General features: G+C 42.2%; 2 protein-coding genes across 2 annotated transcripts; both read left to right on the top strand.

Annotated features, from left to right (window-relative positions):
- Positions 1-1,787: 1,787 nt before the first annotated feature.
- On the top strand, positions 1,788-14,792 carry aldh1a3 (aldehyde dehydrogenase 1 family, member A3). Its single transcript, XM_076155736.1, has 13 exons — positions 1,788-1,917; positions 2,064-2,168; positions 2,543-2,683; positions 4,887-5,016; positions 7,842-7,903; positions 11,116-11,244; positions 11,715-11,828; positions 12,055-12,157; positions 12,598-12,782; positions 12,871-13,035; positions 13,403-13,560; positions 13,647-13,721; positions 13,800-14,792. The coding sequence occupies exons 1-13, from the start codon at positions 1,828-1,830 to the stop codon at positions 13,867-13,869; spliced, it is 1,527 nt and encodes a 508-aa protein (XP_076011851.1). The 5' UTR covers positions 1,788-1,827; the 3' UTR covers positions 13,870-14,792.
- Positions 14,793-15,358: 566 nt separating this feature from the next.
- On the top strand, positions 15,359-18,657 carry selenos (selenoprotein S). The gene is made up of 6 exons (XM_076155737.1): positions 15,359-15,644; positions 16,547-16,684; positions 17,184-17,290; positions 17,439-17,528; positions 17,617-17,680; positions 18,030-18,657. Exons 1-6 carry the CDS (start codon positions 15,545-15,547, stop codon positions 18,107-18,109), a joined length of 579 nt encoding a protein of 192 aa, XP_076011852.1. The 5' UTR covers positions 15,359-15,544; the 3' UTR covers positions 18,110-18,657.
- The last annotated feature ends 510 nt before the right edge of the window (positions 18,658-19,167 follow it).

Here is a 19,167-nt window from a genome sequence, read left to right as displayed (position 1 = left end):
TATTGTACAGTTGTCGTTCTTCTATGAAAGCTGCTATACAAATAAAGCTTATTATTTATTATTATAATTGTTATCGTTATTAAATGAGTGCAGCCTGTTGCTAAGCCACAGACACATGAGCTTTGAACACACGACCCCACGATGTCCGATTGTGGATTTTTCGCTTACAGTTGAGAAATCAACGCTCACTTCCACAGTGAGTTGCATCTTATTTGCATGGATCCGAACCCATGCTTTGCATTTCATATTGTTCCTCTGACTTATCCTGCCAAGGCCTTTCCTTTCCTGTTCCACCCCCACCCCCTTACACACACATCTCCTCCCCTCTCTCTCTCTCTCTCTCTTTGTCTCTGGGGCTCTCCCTCCTTTGAGTCCGTCTCTCTCTCTCTCATTATGAAGTGTTAGAAAGTTGCTGAAGTGAGAAATGAGCCCGCAAAAGCTCGTTGTCCTAATTAAACTTTGACATGAGGAGTGACAAAAAGCGATGAAGGGGAAACAATAGCAGACTGTGTACGAGTGTGAGTCCGGACCGAGCCAGCGGCTTTGTCCCCCAAGAACAAAAGCATTTGTTTGCACGTGTTCAACTCCATTCATCTTCACCAGGCCCAGGTGCAAAAACCAACTTTGCCAGGAACATCACAACTCATCACACCTTTGCACGGTTGATGAACTGCCTGCAGTCGGCCCCAATCGCCACGCCGACGCAGATCAAAGCTGCTGTGTTTCAGTGTAAATATTGAGCAGGACAATGAACTCAGTTATTTCTTTAATTGCCCGGAAGAAAGACGCACAAGTATGGAAGCCGAGAGAATACAGACGATATCACTTTTTTAAAACTCTCCTCAGATAACAAAACAACTTTCTGAAGATCTCTTAATGGTTTCCTGAGAATGAGCAGATATTGCAGCCGCAGCAGATCATTGACAGAACAAACATCATTCATCATCATCATGGAGATTGGCAGAATCCTATTGATTCTGTGCATATATACTGTATGACTTAATCACATTCTTGCCTTTAATCACAGTCAGGACAAAGTGTTGACATGTAAGCGCTCAAGCAGAGAGACGCTGTTTAGGGAAGGAGGTAAACTTCACCCACTAACAATACACTACCATGCTAATTATGGCTACTTAGCAAGGAAAAAGAGAATTTCACACATTGAATTCATGCTTTTACTGAGAAAAATAATAGAACTAGCTAGCTATATAGTAGTCCGACAGTAGCATGCAGTGTAGTCACTACACTAGCCTCTGAATGCAGTCTTAACATTTTCCATTCACAATTAAATAACTAATTTCATTGATTGTGAAAGTGACTGAATAAGACATTATTCAAGATGTTAACGTTGACATTTGATCCTTTTTCAGTTTGTTTGTTTCAGTACATGTTCTTGTTGGATAAAAACCAGAGGGCGATGCTAGTTTGTAGCTGCAAAGTTAGTTTGTAGCTAGCTAGGAATGCTGGCAACGCTCGGCTGCGTGAAACAGAAGCGAGCACTTGAGCTGCCCAGATGAGCAGTTCACTTTCAGGTTCAACAGTCGTTATTCCTGTCAAAAGCCACGATTGATGGGTCAGAATTGCATGTTACAGAGATCTGTATGATAATAGCAGTTAATACAGTGCATGGCTGCCCGCAGGTGGTTTGTAAGGTGCTGGAAGAACAAGATTCCCCTCAGATAAGAGCTGTGGATGTTGTGACAGGGGTGGAGTCGGCCTGTGAGGAGGGAGGAACTCCACATTCTTATAAAGAGCCGGTGGATGAGCGAACAGCGTGGAGTGGAACAGAGCTGGCAGACTGAGTGTGGACTGTACAGCTGACCCAAGATGGCACAGAATGGAAAAGCAGAGAACGGAGTGACCCCGGCCACGGCGTTCCCTCAGCCTGTCAAGGTCCAGGAGATCAGACACACCAAGGTAAGAACGGGTTCTACTCTCAGGGTGCCTTCAGATTTAGTGACAGGATGAGTCTTGAAAATGTGGAAGCTAAATGGCAATTTGAGGAGAAATCAAAGCCAGACAGAATTCCACAGATCCTGAGATGATGCAAACTCTTCCCACAGCTTTTCATCAACAATGAGTGGCACACATCCAGCAGAGGACGGACATTCCCAACGGTCAACCCAGCAACAGGTGTCAAAATCTGTGATGTAGAGGAGGCTGACAAAGTAAGAGAACACATTACCTGTTTTATCATCGTTATTATATGTCAGAAGTAACACTTTAAACCTTTAAACTCTGGAACCAAACTTTATTTAAATATCACATTCATTAATGCTGGGAGGGAAATTAAAATTGAATGACATAAAGACAAATACTGGAAAACAAAGACTGTATGTGTGTAATTCACAAAGCCTTTGGAAGTGAATTCATGGAATAACTGGATGTGGAGAGAAAATCTGTTTTATGCGTTTCTAATGCAATCCTGTTTAATATGATGACTAATATAAACCGGGCGCCTGCATGTTCAGAGCTGTGATGCATTTACGGCCCTACTCCCGGTTGTGTCCCTGTGTTCATGCCGCTCCGTGTCCGTGTGCAGGAGGACGTGGACCGGGCGGTGGAAGCGGCCAGCGCGGCCGGGCAGAGAGGCTCCCCGTGGCGGAGAATGGACCCGTCGAGCCGGGGGAGGCTGCTGCACAAACTGGCCGACCTGATGGAGCGGGACCGGCTGCTGCTGGCGGTGAATCTCCCCCTCACGTCACATTAATCAACCGAGGATTCCAAAATGCTTTCACAACGTCGCCATGTCCTGTTTAATGTATAGGAAGTGTACCTGTGAGGAAGAACAGCGCTGATCCCAGATCAGTCTGAGCGGAGGTCAGGCAGGGCCGCTCCCAGCACGTCTGGGGTCCGAAGCACAATTTTTTAAATGAGCCCCCCCTTCTACCCTGAAAAGTAATTTAACTTTTCAAGGGAAATTTAATTACAATACAACAGTACACCATACTAATAAGCAAATGTGTTTATAGCCCATTTCATATTGGATATAATTCAAAGTGCTTCACAGCGTATATTTAAAATATAAAATAGATAAAAAACAGATTCAAAGTGCTCAAACTGATTTTAAAAATCGAATAAAAGACAAAAGGAGACACGATTTGCAACCCTTTGCAAACTTTGTTAAACACTTCTTTAAGTGCAGGTTAAAGTGCTAAAGGATGCCTTCTGCAAATACTTTGAAATATAATATAATCACTGCAAAACATAACAACTATTTACATGAGAAAATGAATGGCATAATGTGTGTTAGATAATTATCATCGAGAGAGGCATACATATTATTTAAATTGTTGGCTGCCAAAGTCCTTTATTCTAAAATGCAGATTACTGAGAATCTCTCTGAGGATCCCAGGCAGGTTTTGGTCAACTTGATAAAGTGAAATTGCAACATTTCACTTTCTTTTCTCTTTTTTGCTCTCTTCAGTGGCGTGATCTCTCTAAACGTTGCAGTTATGCAACATCCGGCCCAATGCTCTCTTGATGTTATGAGTTTGGGTCTTGGCCTGAACATTCACAAATTTTTATTTATTTATTTATACTTCTAAAACCATGTAAATCTGTTCACTGAAGTTAACTGCACGCTTGTTTTGGGGGCCCCCTGGAGGTCACATGGCACAAAGCAGCCACTTACTGTATGTCACTTAATATTGAATTTATGTTTTAAAAAAAAGAAAAAAAAAAGAATTAATTTATCAGTGACATACATTATAAAACTACATTGCACCAGATATAGATAAAAGCTTATTTCCATCTGTTTGTCATACTGTCATTATACTGACATACTGACATTACAACTTGATATAATTAATACAAAACAATAAAATACAAATACAAAAATTGGGAACAACATTTAAGATGTAACTAACACATGTTGGACAGGCAATGAATGTACAGCTTGTTTCATCAAGTTCCATCCAAAATCAGATGTGACGCTGCCCTTGTTATCCGTGAGACAAATGCGCTGACCAGATTTCAATTTAAATAAAAGAAGAATACAGTTTTTCAGCTCGTAAAACAAATCCCAATAAAAATCTGAGTCATGACGACGAAGGCTGATGTTTATAATGGTGATGAAAACCATAAGGATAAGGATTTTAGATGTAGAGAGAAGTCACAGACTGAGCCAAGCCATTATAATTGTGTCTCATAATAACCGCTACAGCAAAAGCTACAGCAAAAGCTACAGCATATATCTGAGAATAACGTCAGCATCGTCTGCACTCCTCCGTCGCTCACACGCCTCTCTCTCTCTGTCTGTTTCTCTCCTTCTCCCTCTCTCCTCCCCCCCTGTAATCACATCTTGATTTTACTCTCCCTCTGTCAGATATTGTTTGTAATGAAATCCTGTTGTTGTGCCTTTTCGCTCTGTGGAGCTGCCAGGTTGCATTTAGAGTTTGATTTGTAAATGAACCCTTACAGATGTGAGTGAAGTAATAATATGAGATTGCATGTGACTGCTAATTGCAAACATGCTGTGGAGTGGCAGTGTGCAGAGCTATGGCTAATTACACTAAACTGCCAGCATGTTTGGGGAAATAAAGACCAGATTCAGGACATTTAAAGGTACAGTGGGAGCTTTACAGTATTCTGCTGGAGTTTCTCCTTAGCACTCTGTTTGCACTGAACTAAAAGTCATTGCACTTAAACTTTAAAGTGAACTACAAATAGGCTGCTGCTACTCTGAAGCTAACAGGTTTAACTCTGCTGCCATTGTTGAAGTAACAGCACAGTTTAGCTGGCGTAGAGAAACTGGAATCAACTATCATTCTCTACGGAAGCTAGTAATTAGTAATACTTTCATTTCAAATTAATCTACTCTGTGAAATGATGAATAATGAATGAAGGAGCAGTTTGAAAGAGTGATGTTGGTTCTTCTTGTTTAGACGCTGGAGTCTCTGGACACGGGGAAACCCTTCCTGCACTCCTTCTTCATCGACCTGGACGGCAGCATCAAAACTCTTCGCTACTACGCCGGCTGGACCGACAAAATCCACGGCAAAAGTTTGCCCGTAGGTGAGTGTGTGCATCTGCTCTAACCGAGGTTATGCGGGAATCTGTTCAGGTACTTCATCCATACACACATACATACGTCATCTATAAGGCCATCAAGATCATAGCTTATCTAAAGTTTTTGTAATTCCACTTTTGATGGAATTATTTTCCGTTTGCCACATCGAAAGCTGCACCGTGAACCTTAGATTCACCAGGATGACAAATATTGTTTATTGATTACAAAAAGGAAAAAATCAAGTGAAAAAAATTAAATCAAGATTATTTTTTAATAGAATAGTATTTTTCTAGATCTATTAATTTATTTATACTATCTTTTTAAATAATTCAAAAATGATTGAAGAGTTTCCCTAATTTAATAGATTTGACTTTCTTTTAAATGAGAAAATAGCACTTTATTCTGGACGTGTCAAGTAAAATCATCACAAACAGCAACATTACACTAAACTGTGCAGGTTTATACAAAGCCCGAGCCCCTAAACCAAAGATGATAAATATAATTTTAAAAAACAACTTACATAAAACCCAATGACATAATATGAAAGGAATGTCCAGACATTCCACAGTCAGTATTTGTTGTCATGTGATGTTAATTATTCTTCACAGTGCAGCTTTTTTTTGGTGGCAAATTAAAGCCAAATGAGACACAAAGTGAAGTGACTTCAGAGTGCGAAGGGTTAATTAGGCCAAGTCAGTTGGTGGGCCCGGCACCGTCGGATAGCCGTGGGTGGCTTCTCATCATGCCTTCTTTAATACTTCCCCTCTGTTGTCAGATGTGAGCTTGTGTCTCCTCTGTCACCGCGGGACAGCAGATAGACAAAACACACTCGCTGTTTTCCCCCCGATTACATCGCAAAAGAGCAGGAGAGACGAAAGACGCGGCGGCACAAAGGGAAGAGGAAGAGCGAGCGATAGCGATCAGTGAGGTGCGACGACCTGAGAGGATTAAGGGTCAGACAGAGTGAGGGCCTGTTCAGAGGCCATTGAGCCAGGGCACATATGTACACATCGCCCCGTCAGGACGTCCACGTTCACCTTAAAGCTTCATTTACATCACGGTTAAGACGGCAAACGTTTGAAACAGAACATAGAAGCAAACCACAAACATGGACAAAAGTCTCCAGTTATACACAAAGGGTTAAATAATCCCAGTTTGAGACAAGGAAATGCATGTAGAGCTGTCTCTCTGTCTGTCTCTTTGTCTCTGTCTGTCTCTTGTCTCTGTCTCGCTCTTTCCGTCTGTCTCTCTGTGTCTCTATCTGTCTCTTTGTGTGTCTGTCTGTCTGTCTCTTTTTGTGTGTCCCTCCCTCTCGTCCTCGCTCCATAGGTCTCTCTGTCTGTCTCTTTGTGTCTCTCTGTCTCTCTCTGTCTCGCTTGGTATGTCTTCCGGTCTCGGTCTCATGTGTCTTGGTCTCCCTCGTATGCCTCTCCTTCGGCATTTCTGTCTGTCCGTCTCTTGCTCTGTCTCTGACTGTCTTACTGTGTCTCTGTATCTCTCCCTGTCCTAGTGTATCTCTGTCTGTGTGTGTGAGCATATCAAAGCCTGGGGCGTCTGAATGTGTGTGACTCTTGTGTTACACGATGGCGTCGCCTCCCATCTCCACATATTTCACAGTAGAGATGTGCTGCTTTGCTGATGAATTTGCTTAGAAAGAAATATTTAAATTTGATTTGATGTCTTTAGAAAGTGAAATATATAAATTAAAATATTCTACCATTATACCACCAACTCTAACATATTCAGTTTCCATGTGGATCTTTCTTTAAACTTAATTTCAGAGGTTTACCACAATTAAGGGACTCCTAGTTCTTTACATTGCTTCGTAAAGTCAACAATGCCTCAAACAAAGTGATCTTTTCAACATCTCGTTTGTTGTTAACACATCAAAAACATCCATGTTTGTGTCGGCGTCTGCTGAGGCGAGGTGGTGAAATGACTCCAGACTGCGGGGGGTTAATAATCCGTGAGCGACAGATAAAAGGAGCTAGAGATGAGGATTGTTCTGGGCGAGTCTGTGTGATCAGTCACATGGAAACTGGAGAAGGTCAGACTCAGACTGGGAGGCCAGGTTTGACCAGTTAGCTGCAGCGCGTCATGTGTACATTTATACAGCAGCAACTACAACTTTGACTTGAACTCACAAGTAGCTGAGCAGCTGTTTGCCAAGCTACTCTGCTACTTGTTATGCGATACTTTGGCCTTACAAGTCTGTTGGTCAATGGACACTTATGGATCAATTCTTCTCTGTAGCATCTCCACGCTTTGTTCTTTACAGTTCCTCTCTCATCTCGCCCACGCGTTTGTTCTATTTACTCACGCGACCACATTGAAGCACATTGCTGCATTTCTACCTAATATTGCGTTACAAGTCCTCACTGCCTCCTCACTTAAAGCTACAAGCTCGTAAATTGAGGCTTTCTTTGGCGAGCGTCCATTTCCTTGTCTCTTATGATTACTGTGCTGGAGATTTAGAGTGATGTAGCAAGTTTACAACCTTTATGATTATGGCCCACTACATGTTTTAACCTGAGGTGAACACATTCCAACCTCCATTAAATTTGCTCACATCACAATTTTCAGGAAAGAAATGATGTAATTCTTACCTGATTGACCTCTGACCAGCAATTTCACAAGCCAATCCGCTCACACGCCTGAAGTCCAGAGTCTTTTGCTGGACAAACACCTCAGAAGCCCAACAACAGAATCCAGATACTCATATTTCATATAGATGATAACAGGTTCATTCAGCTGAGTGTGGTGTCTAATCGAAATGTGTGTTCACGGGCAAAAGCCCAACGCCTGAAAGTGATTTCTCTCTGTTTCGCAGATGAAAACTTTATGTGTTTAACCAAACATGAGCCAGTCGGTGTATGTGGGGCCATCATTCCAGTAAGTACCAGCACATCTGTTTCTCATTCCTAAGTAATAATGGACGTATTAATTCATATTACTTTGGCATGGTGTGAAAATGACGTGTGTGTGTGTGTGTGTGTGTGTGTGTGTGTGTGTGTGTGTGTGTGCGTTGAGTTTTTAATGAGCATAAAACACAGAGCGTTGCGCAATATCTAATTTATTAACACAGGAAATGGAATCCAAGATAAGATTGTCAAACTCAGTGCTGTGGTCTAACTTATAGCTGCTTATGTTTAAACGTCCAGGGGGAGGCAAACTTTTTTAATTAAAGGTCCACTTATAATTTTTACTTACGGTGCCAGAAAAATACATAAAAAAATAAATAAAACTATGGTGTCCAAAAGCTGTTTTGCAGTTTTTCACTTATAAAATAGAACTTTATTAAACACACATTTAACAGCGCGGTGGGAGAAAGTCGACTAAATATTGCATTTTCCAAGTTGTTAAATTGGTATTATGCAATTTTCAACAGCACTGGAATCCAGTATTCGGCAACGCTCCTTGTAATTGGACAACATTTGCACTCGTAAAATTTCACAAACCATGCACTGAACACAAGAAAATATGTCCCAATCGAACAAATGTTGGGCTTTGGGGGCTTAGTCAGGCGTTCCAAACTGAAATACAAGCCTTCATCATGATCCTTATAATATGTACAGCAATTTTGTACAGCGTCCAAAGATTTTTTTGTATCACAAAATGTTACACTTAAGCGCTTGGACCTTCTGTGTTTTTTTATGTTAATTGAGGTTTTCCTTGTGAAGTCAGAGTAAGTTTTTGCATCCACAGTCCTTTACAAGAAGCTACAGTATGTAAGTGCCAGGTCTATTCAACCTCGTTGCGTTTGTCTATTGCTGTTTCATCATTTGCATATTGAGTGAACTAGTCATAAGAAACACACCATCATGTGTCAATTTAGTTGACTCAGCCTGACAATGAATTCCATCCGTATGAAATCTGGGTGATGTAATTGCCTTGCGTTTGTTAGTGAACATTAAATGTAATACATTAGCATGCTCTGTTGATTAGTCAGTTTGTTTATAGCGCAAGTTTTGATCTGTTTTAAGGTTTTTGTCCAGTATTGCAGTACTTTCCTGGCTTAGTAATGACATAAATAACTGCAGAGATCCTGTTCCTGTACCTCTGGCTTGTCTTGGTTTGTGTCTTGTTGCTACACCAGCGACTCCTACTGGTCAGTCATGATGCCTGCACAGAGGAGGCCAGGATCTCTGGGGATAATGTCAGCCTCATGTGTGTCCTCCCGCCGGTGGAAAAAGATGTTTCTGTGTAGGGAAACCAAAAACAAGGCCGCTTACTTACTGTGATAACATTCATTTTACTCCATCATAGCATAACACAGTTGCGGTAGCTGTTTTTGAACCCACAAGCTTTTAATGTTGCATGCATATCCTTTTGTGGTTGAAGAGATAGCACTAGGGTTCCCAAACAAATTTCAAAGGCCTACAGAACTGCTAGGTGAGAACTAAATATCGCCAGAAAAACACACCAAAACCCTTCAGTGAGCAAGTTTGGACCCAGAAAAACCATAAATTCTGTAAAATTAGACATTACTTTTTATAGTGTGTGAGCCCCAAGCTGCCACAAAGATCGCAGCAGCGTGGGGGATTATCGATGCCAAAACTGGGAGGAAAAAGTGTGGAAAAATCAAACAACAGCGCAGATCCCAGTATCTCCGTCGTTCACCTCACTAACGTCTTCAGCTTTCTGAGAAGCAGAATTATGCTTAATTGAAAACATTGAAAGACTTACAGTGACTTTACGGGAAGGCATTGATCATAAATGTTTAGTGCACTTAATCTGAACGTCCTGTGTGTGGACGAGGGGTTGAAATGAAACCCTGGTAAATGCAGGCGAAACCTAATCTTAATCTTTGCTCTCCCTAAACAAGACTTTCCCTCTGCTAATCCCTGCAGGGCTGTTCTAACAGGAAGACACTGCTACAGTGCCGCTGCGTGGATTTGCTTTCACACATTGGAATATATGTATTTTGTTCCTTTTGATAATAACTTCATCAGATCTTGGGTGGGGCAGCGTTTGTTTCTTCACGGTATTGTGTTGCACTTTGTCGTAGCTCCAGACAGACACGAGAGTATAATTTCTACATCTTGACAGAATGCAGCCATTCAGTTTTTATCTTTGGGCATAAGCCTATAACCTCTAATGTTGCTCTGGCAACAAAAGAACAAAACGGCTGTTGTTTGACATGGGAGATTATATCATAAAAGTGAAATTTATACTGAAGGACGTTGTGTAATTACTGAAAGTACTGCTGGCAAACACACAGCATGAGTCATTGTCAAAGGAAAACAGGAAACCTTTCTCCCGACTCGCGATCCCACATTCCCTTAATGGGCTGAACGTTTCCAAAGGGCTGTAAAAGTTAACAATGCCTAAACAATAAACATCCAGCGCTCACATGTAGTGCCGTCTAATTTGGGTTTGAGTGCCCAATTTTTTTGTCCATTGGTTTCCAACATGGAGAGGAGCGACTGGAAAATCGATGAAGTCTTTTTTCCGGGTTGTTTACTTTGAATTGTCTCCAGGTCTATGTTTTATAATCTCTCCACAGTCGGGATGATGTGTGTGTTGTTCGGCTCTGTCGGGGGCCCCAGTGTGTCTCTCTGAAAACACATGAGAAACAAATGTAAAAGTGTTTGAAGATAGAATTCTCCAGCTCCCTCCTGTCTACAGTAAATCAGACTTTTAACCCATTGGTGTTTGTTGTCTTTTAGATCTGGTCTTAGCTTCACAAGCAAAGTTTTCAATATACTGTTTACTGTGTTTATAAATCATTTAGATCATTACTATATTGGACAATTAAGGGGAAGTAAACATACACTAATAACACTTACTGTCCACTCAGTGACGCTGTAGCTAATAGAATAGGAAGGGATAAGAAGAGGGGTAGTTTACCGTCCTTACCCAGAGAAAGTCCCTCCCTGCGAGCATGAAAGTTGGCGCCTCCTGGTGGATGAGCTCTGTAAAGCCTGGAGAATAACTAATGATTTTTGTGTGTGCTGTCATCCATGATCCAGGGCTTATGTACTCATTTACCACAACATGCATTTTCCCTTTGCTGTGTCGTGTATGTGGATACAGATACATGATATTCTATGATGTCATTCACTTTAGGTTGTTCTAACGTGTGTCTTTTTTTTCTTCACTAGTGGAACTTTCCCCTGCTGATGTTCACGTGGAAGATAGCGCCAGCCCTGAGCTGTGGAAACACTGTGGTCATCAAGCCAGCGGAGCAGACCCCCCTCACCGCCCTCCATGTTGGATCGCTCATCAAAGAGGTCTGACGTGAGGCTCGGCCCGCTCTGTGGGCTGATCCGAGCCGTGGGCTGAGACGCGCTCGGCTTTTATTCCTATAGAAAATCCCTCCTCTTATGTAATTAGACTGTTAGCTTTTATCTTATGGCAGTGATTGTTCCCAGCAGGGGAGCCATTCTGTAGGCCTAAGCACATAGCGGTGCCCAAAATGAGGTACGCAGACTCCCACAGGCCTTTGCATTGAATTCTCTTGACAACATCTCAATTTAAAGCTTGTTTAAAGGTCACTCGGTGTTGTACTCACATCAGGGTTTCTACCATAAAGTCCTAGAAGTTGTTAAGAACCAGGTGTAAATACCTCCGCCAGGGAAGGTTTGTTTGTTGGTCAGCAGGATTACTCAAAACATAATCAACCGGTTTTCATCTAATTTGGCGGTATCTGTGGAGATCTCCTGCATTAACGTGCTGTGTGTGTGTGTGTCTGTCGTGTCAGGCAGGCTTCCCCCCTGGAGTTGTGAACATCTTGCCGGGGTTCGGCCCCACAGCAGGAGCAGCTATTGCCACACATATGAACATCGACAAAGTGGCCTTCACCGGCTCTACAGAGGTACGAGACCAACACAACCATTGCTCACACTGAGCCATGAGATGGGACCTTTAAAAATCAAAATGTTTTAAACAAAGCAAAAGCACAAACAGCTAAATAAAACATTTTAAAAAGAAGGAGAAAAGAGAAAATAATGACTATCAAGACACAAACTGTTGAGTTATGTCTGGTGGTGCGTTGACGCGTGACTCTGGGTTCTGACGGGTCTTCCCGGTCCTGCATGCAGGTTGGCCAGCTGATCAAAGAGGCAGCAGCTAAAAGCAACCTGAAGAGAGTGACTCTGGAGCTGGGAGGGAAGAACCCCTGCATCGTGTTTGCTGACTCTGACTGTAAGTGCTGCGGTTTGCTCTCTGACTCACACACACGCACAACAAAGACCACTGTGTGTGTTTGTGTGTGAGTGTGTCACTTTTATCTTTACCTGCCATCCAGACCACCGTGTGCGGCCTGGGAACAAAAAGGGGTTATAATGTGATTATTTTGACATATTTGTTTTATGTTTACTCCACATCCTGGCAACCAGAAGTGATGGGGAGAAGAGCTTTGAATCTGTTAGAGTTTCACTTTGTTGTTACATTACCCAGAGCTCATTAATAGACCAATCAGAGCAAAGTATAGATAATATGTCTTGCAGTTGTTCAGTTTGTGTGTATGTGTGTGTGTGTGTGTGTGTGTGTGTGTGTGTGTGTGTGTATGTGTGTGTGTGTGTGTGTGTGTGTGTGTGTGTGTGTGTGTGTGTGTGTGTGTGTGTGTGTGTGTGTGTCTCCAGTGCAGCTGGCTGTGCAGGAGGCGCAAAAAGGAGCGTTCTATAACCAGGGTCAGTGCTGCACGGCTGCATCGCGAGTGTTTGTGGAGGAAAGCGTGTACGAAGAGTTTGTGCGTCGCAGTGTCGAAGGTGCCAAAAAGATCGTTATAGGCGACCCGCTGGACCCGCAGACGTCACATGGACCTCAGGTAGAAACATCATGCAGACACAGATTTATATGTGGAATCAAAAACAAGCATATGCAAAATGTTTCATAATAAATTATGATGGCTCCAGATTGACCAGCGACAGTTTGATAAGATCGTGGACCTGATTGAAAGCGGGAAGAAGGAGGGAGCGACGCTGGAGTATGGAGGAGCACCTGTGAAAGACAAAAGCCTCTTCGTTCAACCAACCATCTTCTCCGGGGTCAAAGACCACATGCGCATCGCCAAGGAGGAGGTCAGGAAGACTTTTAGAGAGTTACTCCTGACACCCTGTGGTACTGGGATGTAATTACACCATTATCCTCCAACCAGTGAAGCGTCATTGCGCTTTGGAAGCTGAGGACTTTTCCACTCTGACAGTGACACCTACTGGTTGTCAGATAGTATAGCAACTGTTTGACTAATCTGTAAATGATGGAATAGTAATAATAATTGATTTGATAACAACAAAGGACCAGTGAGAGTAATGAGGACAATATCAACAGTTAATTAAAACTTAATTAAAGTACTTGCATTTGGTCTATGACACTGATTGTGTCATATTTATCTTAACCTGTGATCTCAGCTGTTTGATGGCTCTGGGTTTGTCTCCCCCCTGTCAGATCTTTGGTCCGGTGCAGTGTATATTCAGCTTTAAGAGCCAGCAGGAGGCCATACGGAGGGCCAACAGCTCTCAGTACGGCCTGGTGGCGGCAGTCTTCACCAAGAGTTTGGACCGAGCCTTGACCGTCTCCGCAGCTTTGGAGACCGGCACTGTCTGGTGAAACCCCACCCGTCTACCAAACATGTCCGACAGGCGTCAAGGCCTAATGATGGAGCCAAACTAACTGTGTCTCTCTCCGATAGGGTAAACTGCTATAACGCCCTTCATGCCCAGGCACCGTTCGGAGGGTTTAAGATGTCGGGCAACGGACGTGAGCTGTAAGAACCGAGAAACATGAGCACATTGAAATGAATCTGCCCAATCTGTGCCTAACACGCTGCCTTTATGCCCTTCAGTGGCGAGTACGCCCTGGCCGAGTACTCTGAAGTGAAAGCGGTGACCATCAAACTGAGTGAAACCCTGTGAGAAGAAGCCTCAGCACTTCCTCACTTCCCACACTTCCCCTCCTTTGGCTTTGGTCCGAGCCACGGCCGCCTCTGCAGCCATCGAATTCTCAAGTGAAAGCTGGTAGTTAAATCATCTCTGGGTCTCAAATACCAGTGTGTGTGAACAAATATAGACTGCACTGTAATGGCTGTCAGGGTAAATAGACGTTGTTTCCATTCCACAACATACAGGCATAGACACAGTCGAGGGGCCTTCAGGTAGAGCAGAGAGGTGAATCATCATTATGTTTCTACATCAATGATTGGATAGATGAAAGGTTTCTCTATATTCCACCTGTCGCCCCTGCTTCCCTGCAGCGAGCGCACATCTCAGCTGCATCCTACATGAACGCTCCCTGATGACTAAATCCCCCTCTGATGCTGTTACTTACTTTTTAGTCAAGCATGAACAATGATGTTTGTCTGTATGTTACCCACGTCATGAAAATCCTCCTTTAATCCAGCAGTTTCTCACACTTTTTCTTCCTCCTGGCTTTTTCTCTTACAATGACATTAGTTGGTCAGTCAGTCAGTGAACACACACCGACACTTACACTTTAGAATATGAACCACAGTGGGATGTGCAGAGGAGAGACTTCCTGTTATTCTTCGTCAATGTTGTGTAGGTGATGTATGCAGATTGTAATTTTCTGATATGATGAATGTTCTCATATTTCAAATGTTGAAAGGAACTCCTTTCCCAAATGAGGTAATATTTACCTGCTAGCAACTTTTAATACTGTAACAACAACAACAACAATCGTATCTATGCATGACTACTGTTTTAACTGTCGTATATATTTTAATATTTCTTTATTAACACACAGGAAACAAGTCTGTCTCTTCATATACACTAGACATCAGAGTTTTCTATTTAAATAACAATTCCCAATAAAAAGAAATTGAAATGTGTTTTTGTATCTCATTTATAAGAAAGTATACATAAGCACAATAAAGTGTTCCATGTACCACAGCTAGCCCAGATGATGCAAGAAGTTTCTGCTGATGATAAAAGTATTTGTAAATTCTGCAGTGCTGCCCCCTGTTGTTCGAATGTTGAAATACTTGTCTGCGACGTTGGTACTCAAAAAGCGTTTGTCACTCACACGATGCTACTTTTAAATTACAAAGTTAAATGTACGGTTTATTGTACGGCTTTAAATGGTGCTTACAACCATATCAGAAATAACAAACAACAACAAAGTGATGTCTTTACGAAAAAGGTTTTCAACAATGTCACACTGACACGTCACTTTTTACATTACATCATTGTATTTGCGGTAAAATCACAATTATCAACAGCCTACAAGTAGTAAACTTGCTATTTTGCTTGTAATTATTTTCAATAATTATTGTTACATGTCAAAATGAAATTGCTGATATTTAAACGTTAAAACGTTAGAGCGGATTTCAATTTTTTTGTTTTATTATTATTATAATTTTCCTACGGGCCTTAAACGCAGCACAACGTACACGTCACCGTAACGCCGTGCGCAGTAAGGAAACAAACATTAGCCTCCTGCTTAGAACTCTGACAGAGCTCACCACTCACTCACACACACACCATGTGTTAGAAAGTGAGAGTTTAAAGCAGAACAGCTCCGAGTTCTTCCTGATCTTTATCCGCCGCGGTTGATTTGTCGTATCTTTGGGAAATGGACGATGTGGAGATAACGGACGTCAATGACGATGACTTTCCTCAGATGGAGAAGGAGCCTCCGAAAAACCAGGACCTAGGTTTCCTCCAGCATGCTGGTAAACAAACTAATCCACTCTAATCTTTATTAGTAGTAAGTAAAACAAAACATGTGAGTTATGTTCGTTGTTTGAGTTTAAGGAAGGCCTCAGTTTGCTTCCGGGACAAGTGCAGGTTAGCTTGTTTGCTAATACTGATGCATTTTAAATGCCCCATTAGTTGAGATTTAACAGCTTCGTTTCCTGCTCTATATTCTGACATTAACATATATGTAAATGGTATTCATGTTGGCTTTATTGTGTAGGGAAAGTACACCGCAGCTATGCGATACTTGTGTATGTGCTATGAAGCATCACTGGTTGTGTGGGTAACGCAATATTTCTCACGTAGCGAAACATTTAACGACCAACACGCTACTTTACGTTACTAAATCACTATGTGAATGTTGGACTGATTCGGATGAAAGTAGCGTTAGAATGTCGTTCTGCGCGTTATTCGCTTCATTTTCCTGCCACCCGTCTTCCGACAAAAAGGAGCCGATTGGCCAATGGGTGTCACGTGGCACACAGCTGTGCTGCGTTTGCTCTGCCTATCGGAAAGGGGGTAAAATGCAAATGTTAGGGAAATGACCACAACATTGAGAGAATATGGGCCTGAACACGGAGGGCAAGAGGATCGAGATGCTGGTTTAGTTTTTAGTGACAATAACAGTCACAGTGTATCAGCACCTAAAGGTGACATGTTTGCGTCATATCCCTCCTGGCAGAGCCGACGCGAGCCATGTTGGTGCCCGAGCGAGATTCGGATTTCGTTTTGCTTCAGATTTACTTTAGCATGTGCAGATGTACATAGACGTTACAGAAAGTGTGTGTGTGTGTGTGTGTGTGTGTGTGTGTGTGTGTGTGTGTGTGTGTGTGTGTGTGTGTGTGTGTGTGTCTGTGTGTGCGCGTCCGTCCCACAGTGGCAGACGTCCTGTCCTTGTATGGGTGGTACCTGCTGGCTCTGATGGTGGTGGTCTACGTGCTGATCCAGTACCTGAGCAAGAGAAAGTCCAGCCAGGCCCACGGCACCACCAGCAGCGGCCCACGGACACAGCAGGGTCAGAACCATCATCACTTCATAACTGCTCCATAGCTGATCATTAGCATGTTTTATAGTTTATAGTTTATTATATTCAATATTTTCACATTTTATTTCCATTTCATCATTATTTCCAGGCCATTTATTTTTAAGGGCAAAAATGTAGAATGTGCAGGTGATTTTGTGCTTTGCTGTTGGCTATTGTCTACACTGGTTTATTCAAATGTCTAATGTTCCAGAATTACAGACACACAGAAACACCACATCACTAAAAGACATGAAAAACAGGAAATGTTTGCCAGGCTCTCAGGATTCATTCCAGAAATGTATTAAATACAGCAAGATGGCAACTATTTTCATGAACTTTGCTTCACTTGGAACACCAACAAAAACAAACACAACACAACTCCTGCAATGATTTGAATCCTTTGTTGTGATTTGGAACAAATTCACAAAATACTCTTCATCCTCAGTAACAGAGCATCCTTCTTCTTCTTCTCTTGTTGTTTTTAACACAGATGCAATGTTAGTGGCGGGCCGGCAGGAGGCTGTGGAAGCGGTTCGGCGGAGGATGCAGGAGGAGCTCGACGTCAAAGCTGCTGAGTTCAAAGAGAAACAGAAGCTGGTGTGTTCAGGGACCAGGCCAAACCCCAGCAATCCATTATAGTCAACTACTTGCTTTAAGAATCCCAAAAATATATAGATCATTCAGCTATTTTCCCCTGCGCTACTGCACACACACACTGAACCTGCTTTGTATGTTTTGTGAACAGCAAGAAGAAGAGAAGAGGAAGCAGAAAATCGAGATGTGGGACAGCATGAAGCAAGGAAAGAGTTACAAAGCCAGCGCCAAGCTCCCTCAGGTAAACCTAATCCTGTTACCTGTTATACTTCAGCTGTGGCCGTGGAGGATTTAAGTTTGCATGATGATTTCACTGAAACTCACTACAGGCCACCGAAGAGGCGTCGACGTCTGAGCAGAGTGAGAAGACGGGCAAGAAGCTTCGCACCGCCGGTATGTTCACCAGCTCCACACATCATCATCGTCTTCCATAGTCACAATCCACCACGTTTATATTCAAAGTTTTTAGATTGTCAATATTGGTCAGTTTCATTTCACTGCCACGCACCTCATACAGTGGCCCGCCAAAATAAGAGTCCAACTATTTCACTTCTTGTTTGTTCTTTTTATTAATTCATTCTATTTAAGCTAAAAGCTACAGATGTATTATTGCAGGATGGTTAAAAAATGACGCCATTACGTTGTTCATAATTTTGTTTGTGCTGTGTTTTCTGACCTTAAAGGTAAAATAGAGATAAAATAGAAACTAAATGAAATTTAAAAATGAAATTGTGTGTCTCAGGCTACAGCCCGCTGAGCGGAGACGCAGGAAGCTCATGTGCCTGGAGGCCAAACCGGCGAGGACCTTCATCAGGGGGATGAGGTTAAAGGAGGTCAGGGACTCACAGGTCTGAGTGACCTGTGACCTCTGACACCTCCACGCACACATCGACCTGCTGGCCAAGCTGACAACTCTCACCGAGCGTTTACTCACGGTTACTGATCCAGAAATGATAGTTAGAAGTGATTTAAGGCCGGATATTGATCATGAATGCTGTGCTGGTAGTTTCTCTTTTGCTCTGCGGTGCCTTAGGAAGCACAACTTCTACTTTCAGATGATTTTCTCAAGGTTAGACTTGTCTCGGTGTGGATTTGACAGCTTGTAATGACGTCACTCCTGGAAATGGAAACAAACCAACAGGATTGGCCGATGACCAGCGAGTCGGTGTGTCGTTTTGTTTTATTTTATTTTAATTTCTTTTTGTCGGTGTGTAAAACCACAGAATGATTAGTGACCGCTGCACACGATGACATCAAACAGTCGGTTGTGATTGTGTAGTGAGTTGCATTCGGTAGTGGTTTGTCAAAATGTAAGGTTTTACTTCAGTTGTACTGCACATTTTTACGCAATAAAAATAGAAAAGGGCAAAGTCTTCATCACGTTTGTTCAAACACAAAAACACCTTCAGATTCTGCATTTATGATTTTTGTTTTGATTGAATTCATCTTATTTGTCTCTGAAGAAAGACGGGATGACAAATACATTTATTGGTTGTAAATCTGGAGAATAATTGATTTTAATTTAAAAAATGTAAACAAAAGGATTGAGAGGGAGATGTTTAAACATACAGTTTTTACAGGATGATGTCAAACAGCAATGTAGGCTACTACAAATCGCAGCATAGGCTGTGGTAAAGAGAAGGAGAGAAGAGGGGAAAAAAAACAAAAACAAAGAGAGGATGTCCCACCCAGAGACACGTCTTCATTTCAGGCTCAAGAGGGCAAAAACACGGATGGAGAGAAAAATCATTGAATTATTCCTCCTTATTTTCCTAATTAAATAAGTATTCTAATGATTGAACAAATTGTGATTCATATCTTGCATGTAACATTTTCACATTAACAAAGCACAACTATGCACACACACACACAGACACACA

Source organism: Genypterus blacodes, unplaced genomic scaffold (assembly GCF_046128005.1).
Source record: "Genypterus blacodes isolate CSIRO-AG114 ecotype Tasmania unplaced genomic scaffold, CSIRO-AGI_Gbla_v1 ptg000067l_1, whole genome shotgun sequence".
NCBI classification, from domain to species: Eukaryota; Metazoa; Chordata; class Actinopteri; order Ophidiiformes; family Ophidiidae; genus Genypterus; species Genypterus blacodes.
The sequence above is the reverse complement of the archived record's forward strand: the minus strand, read 5'-3'. Positions and strand labels throughout refer to the sequence as shown.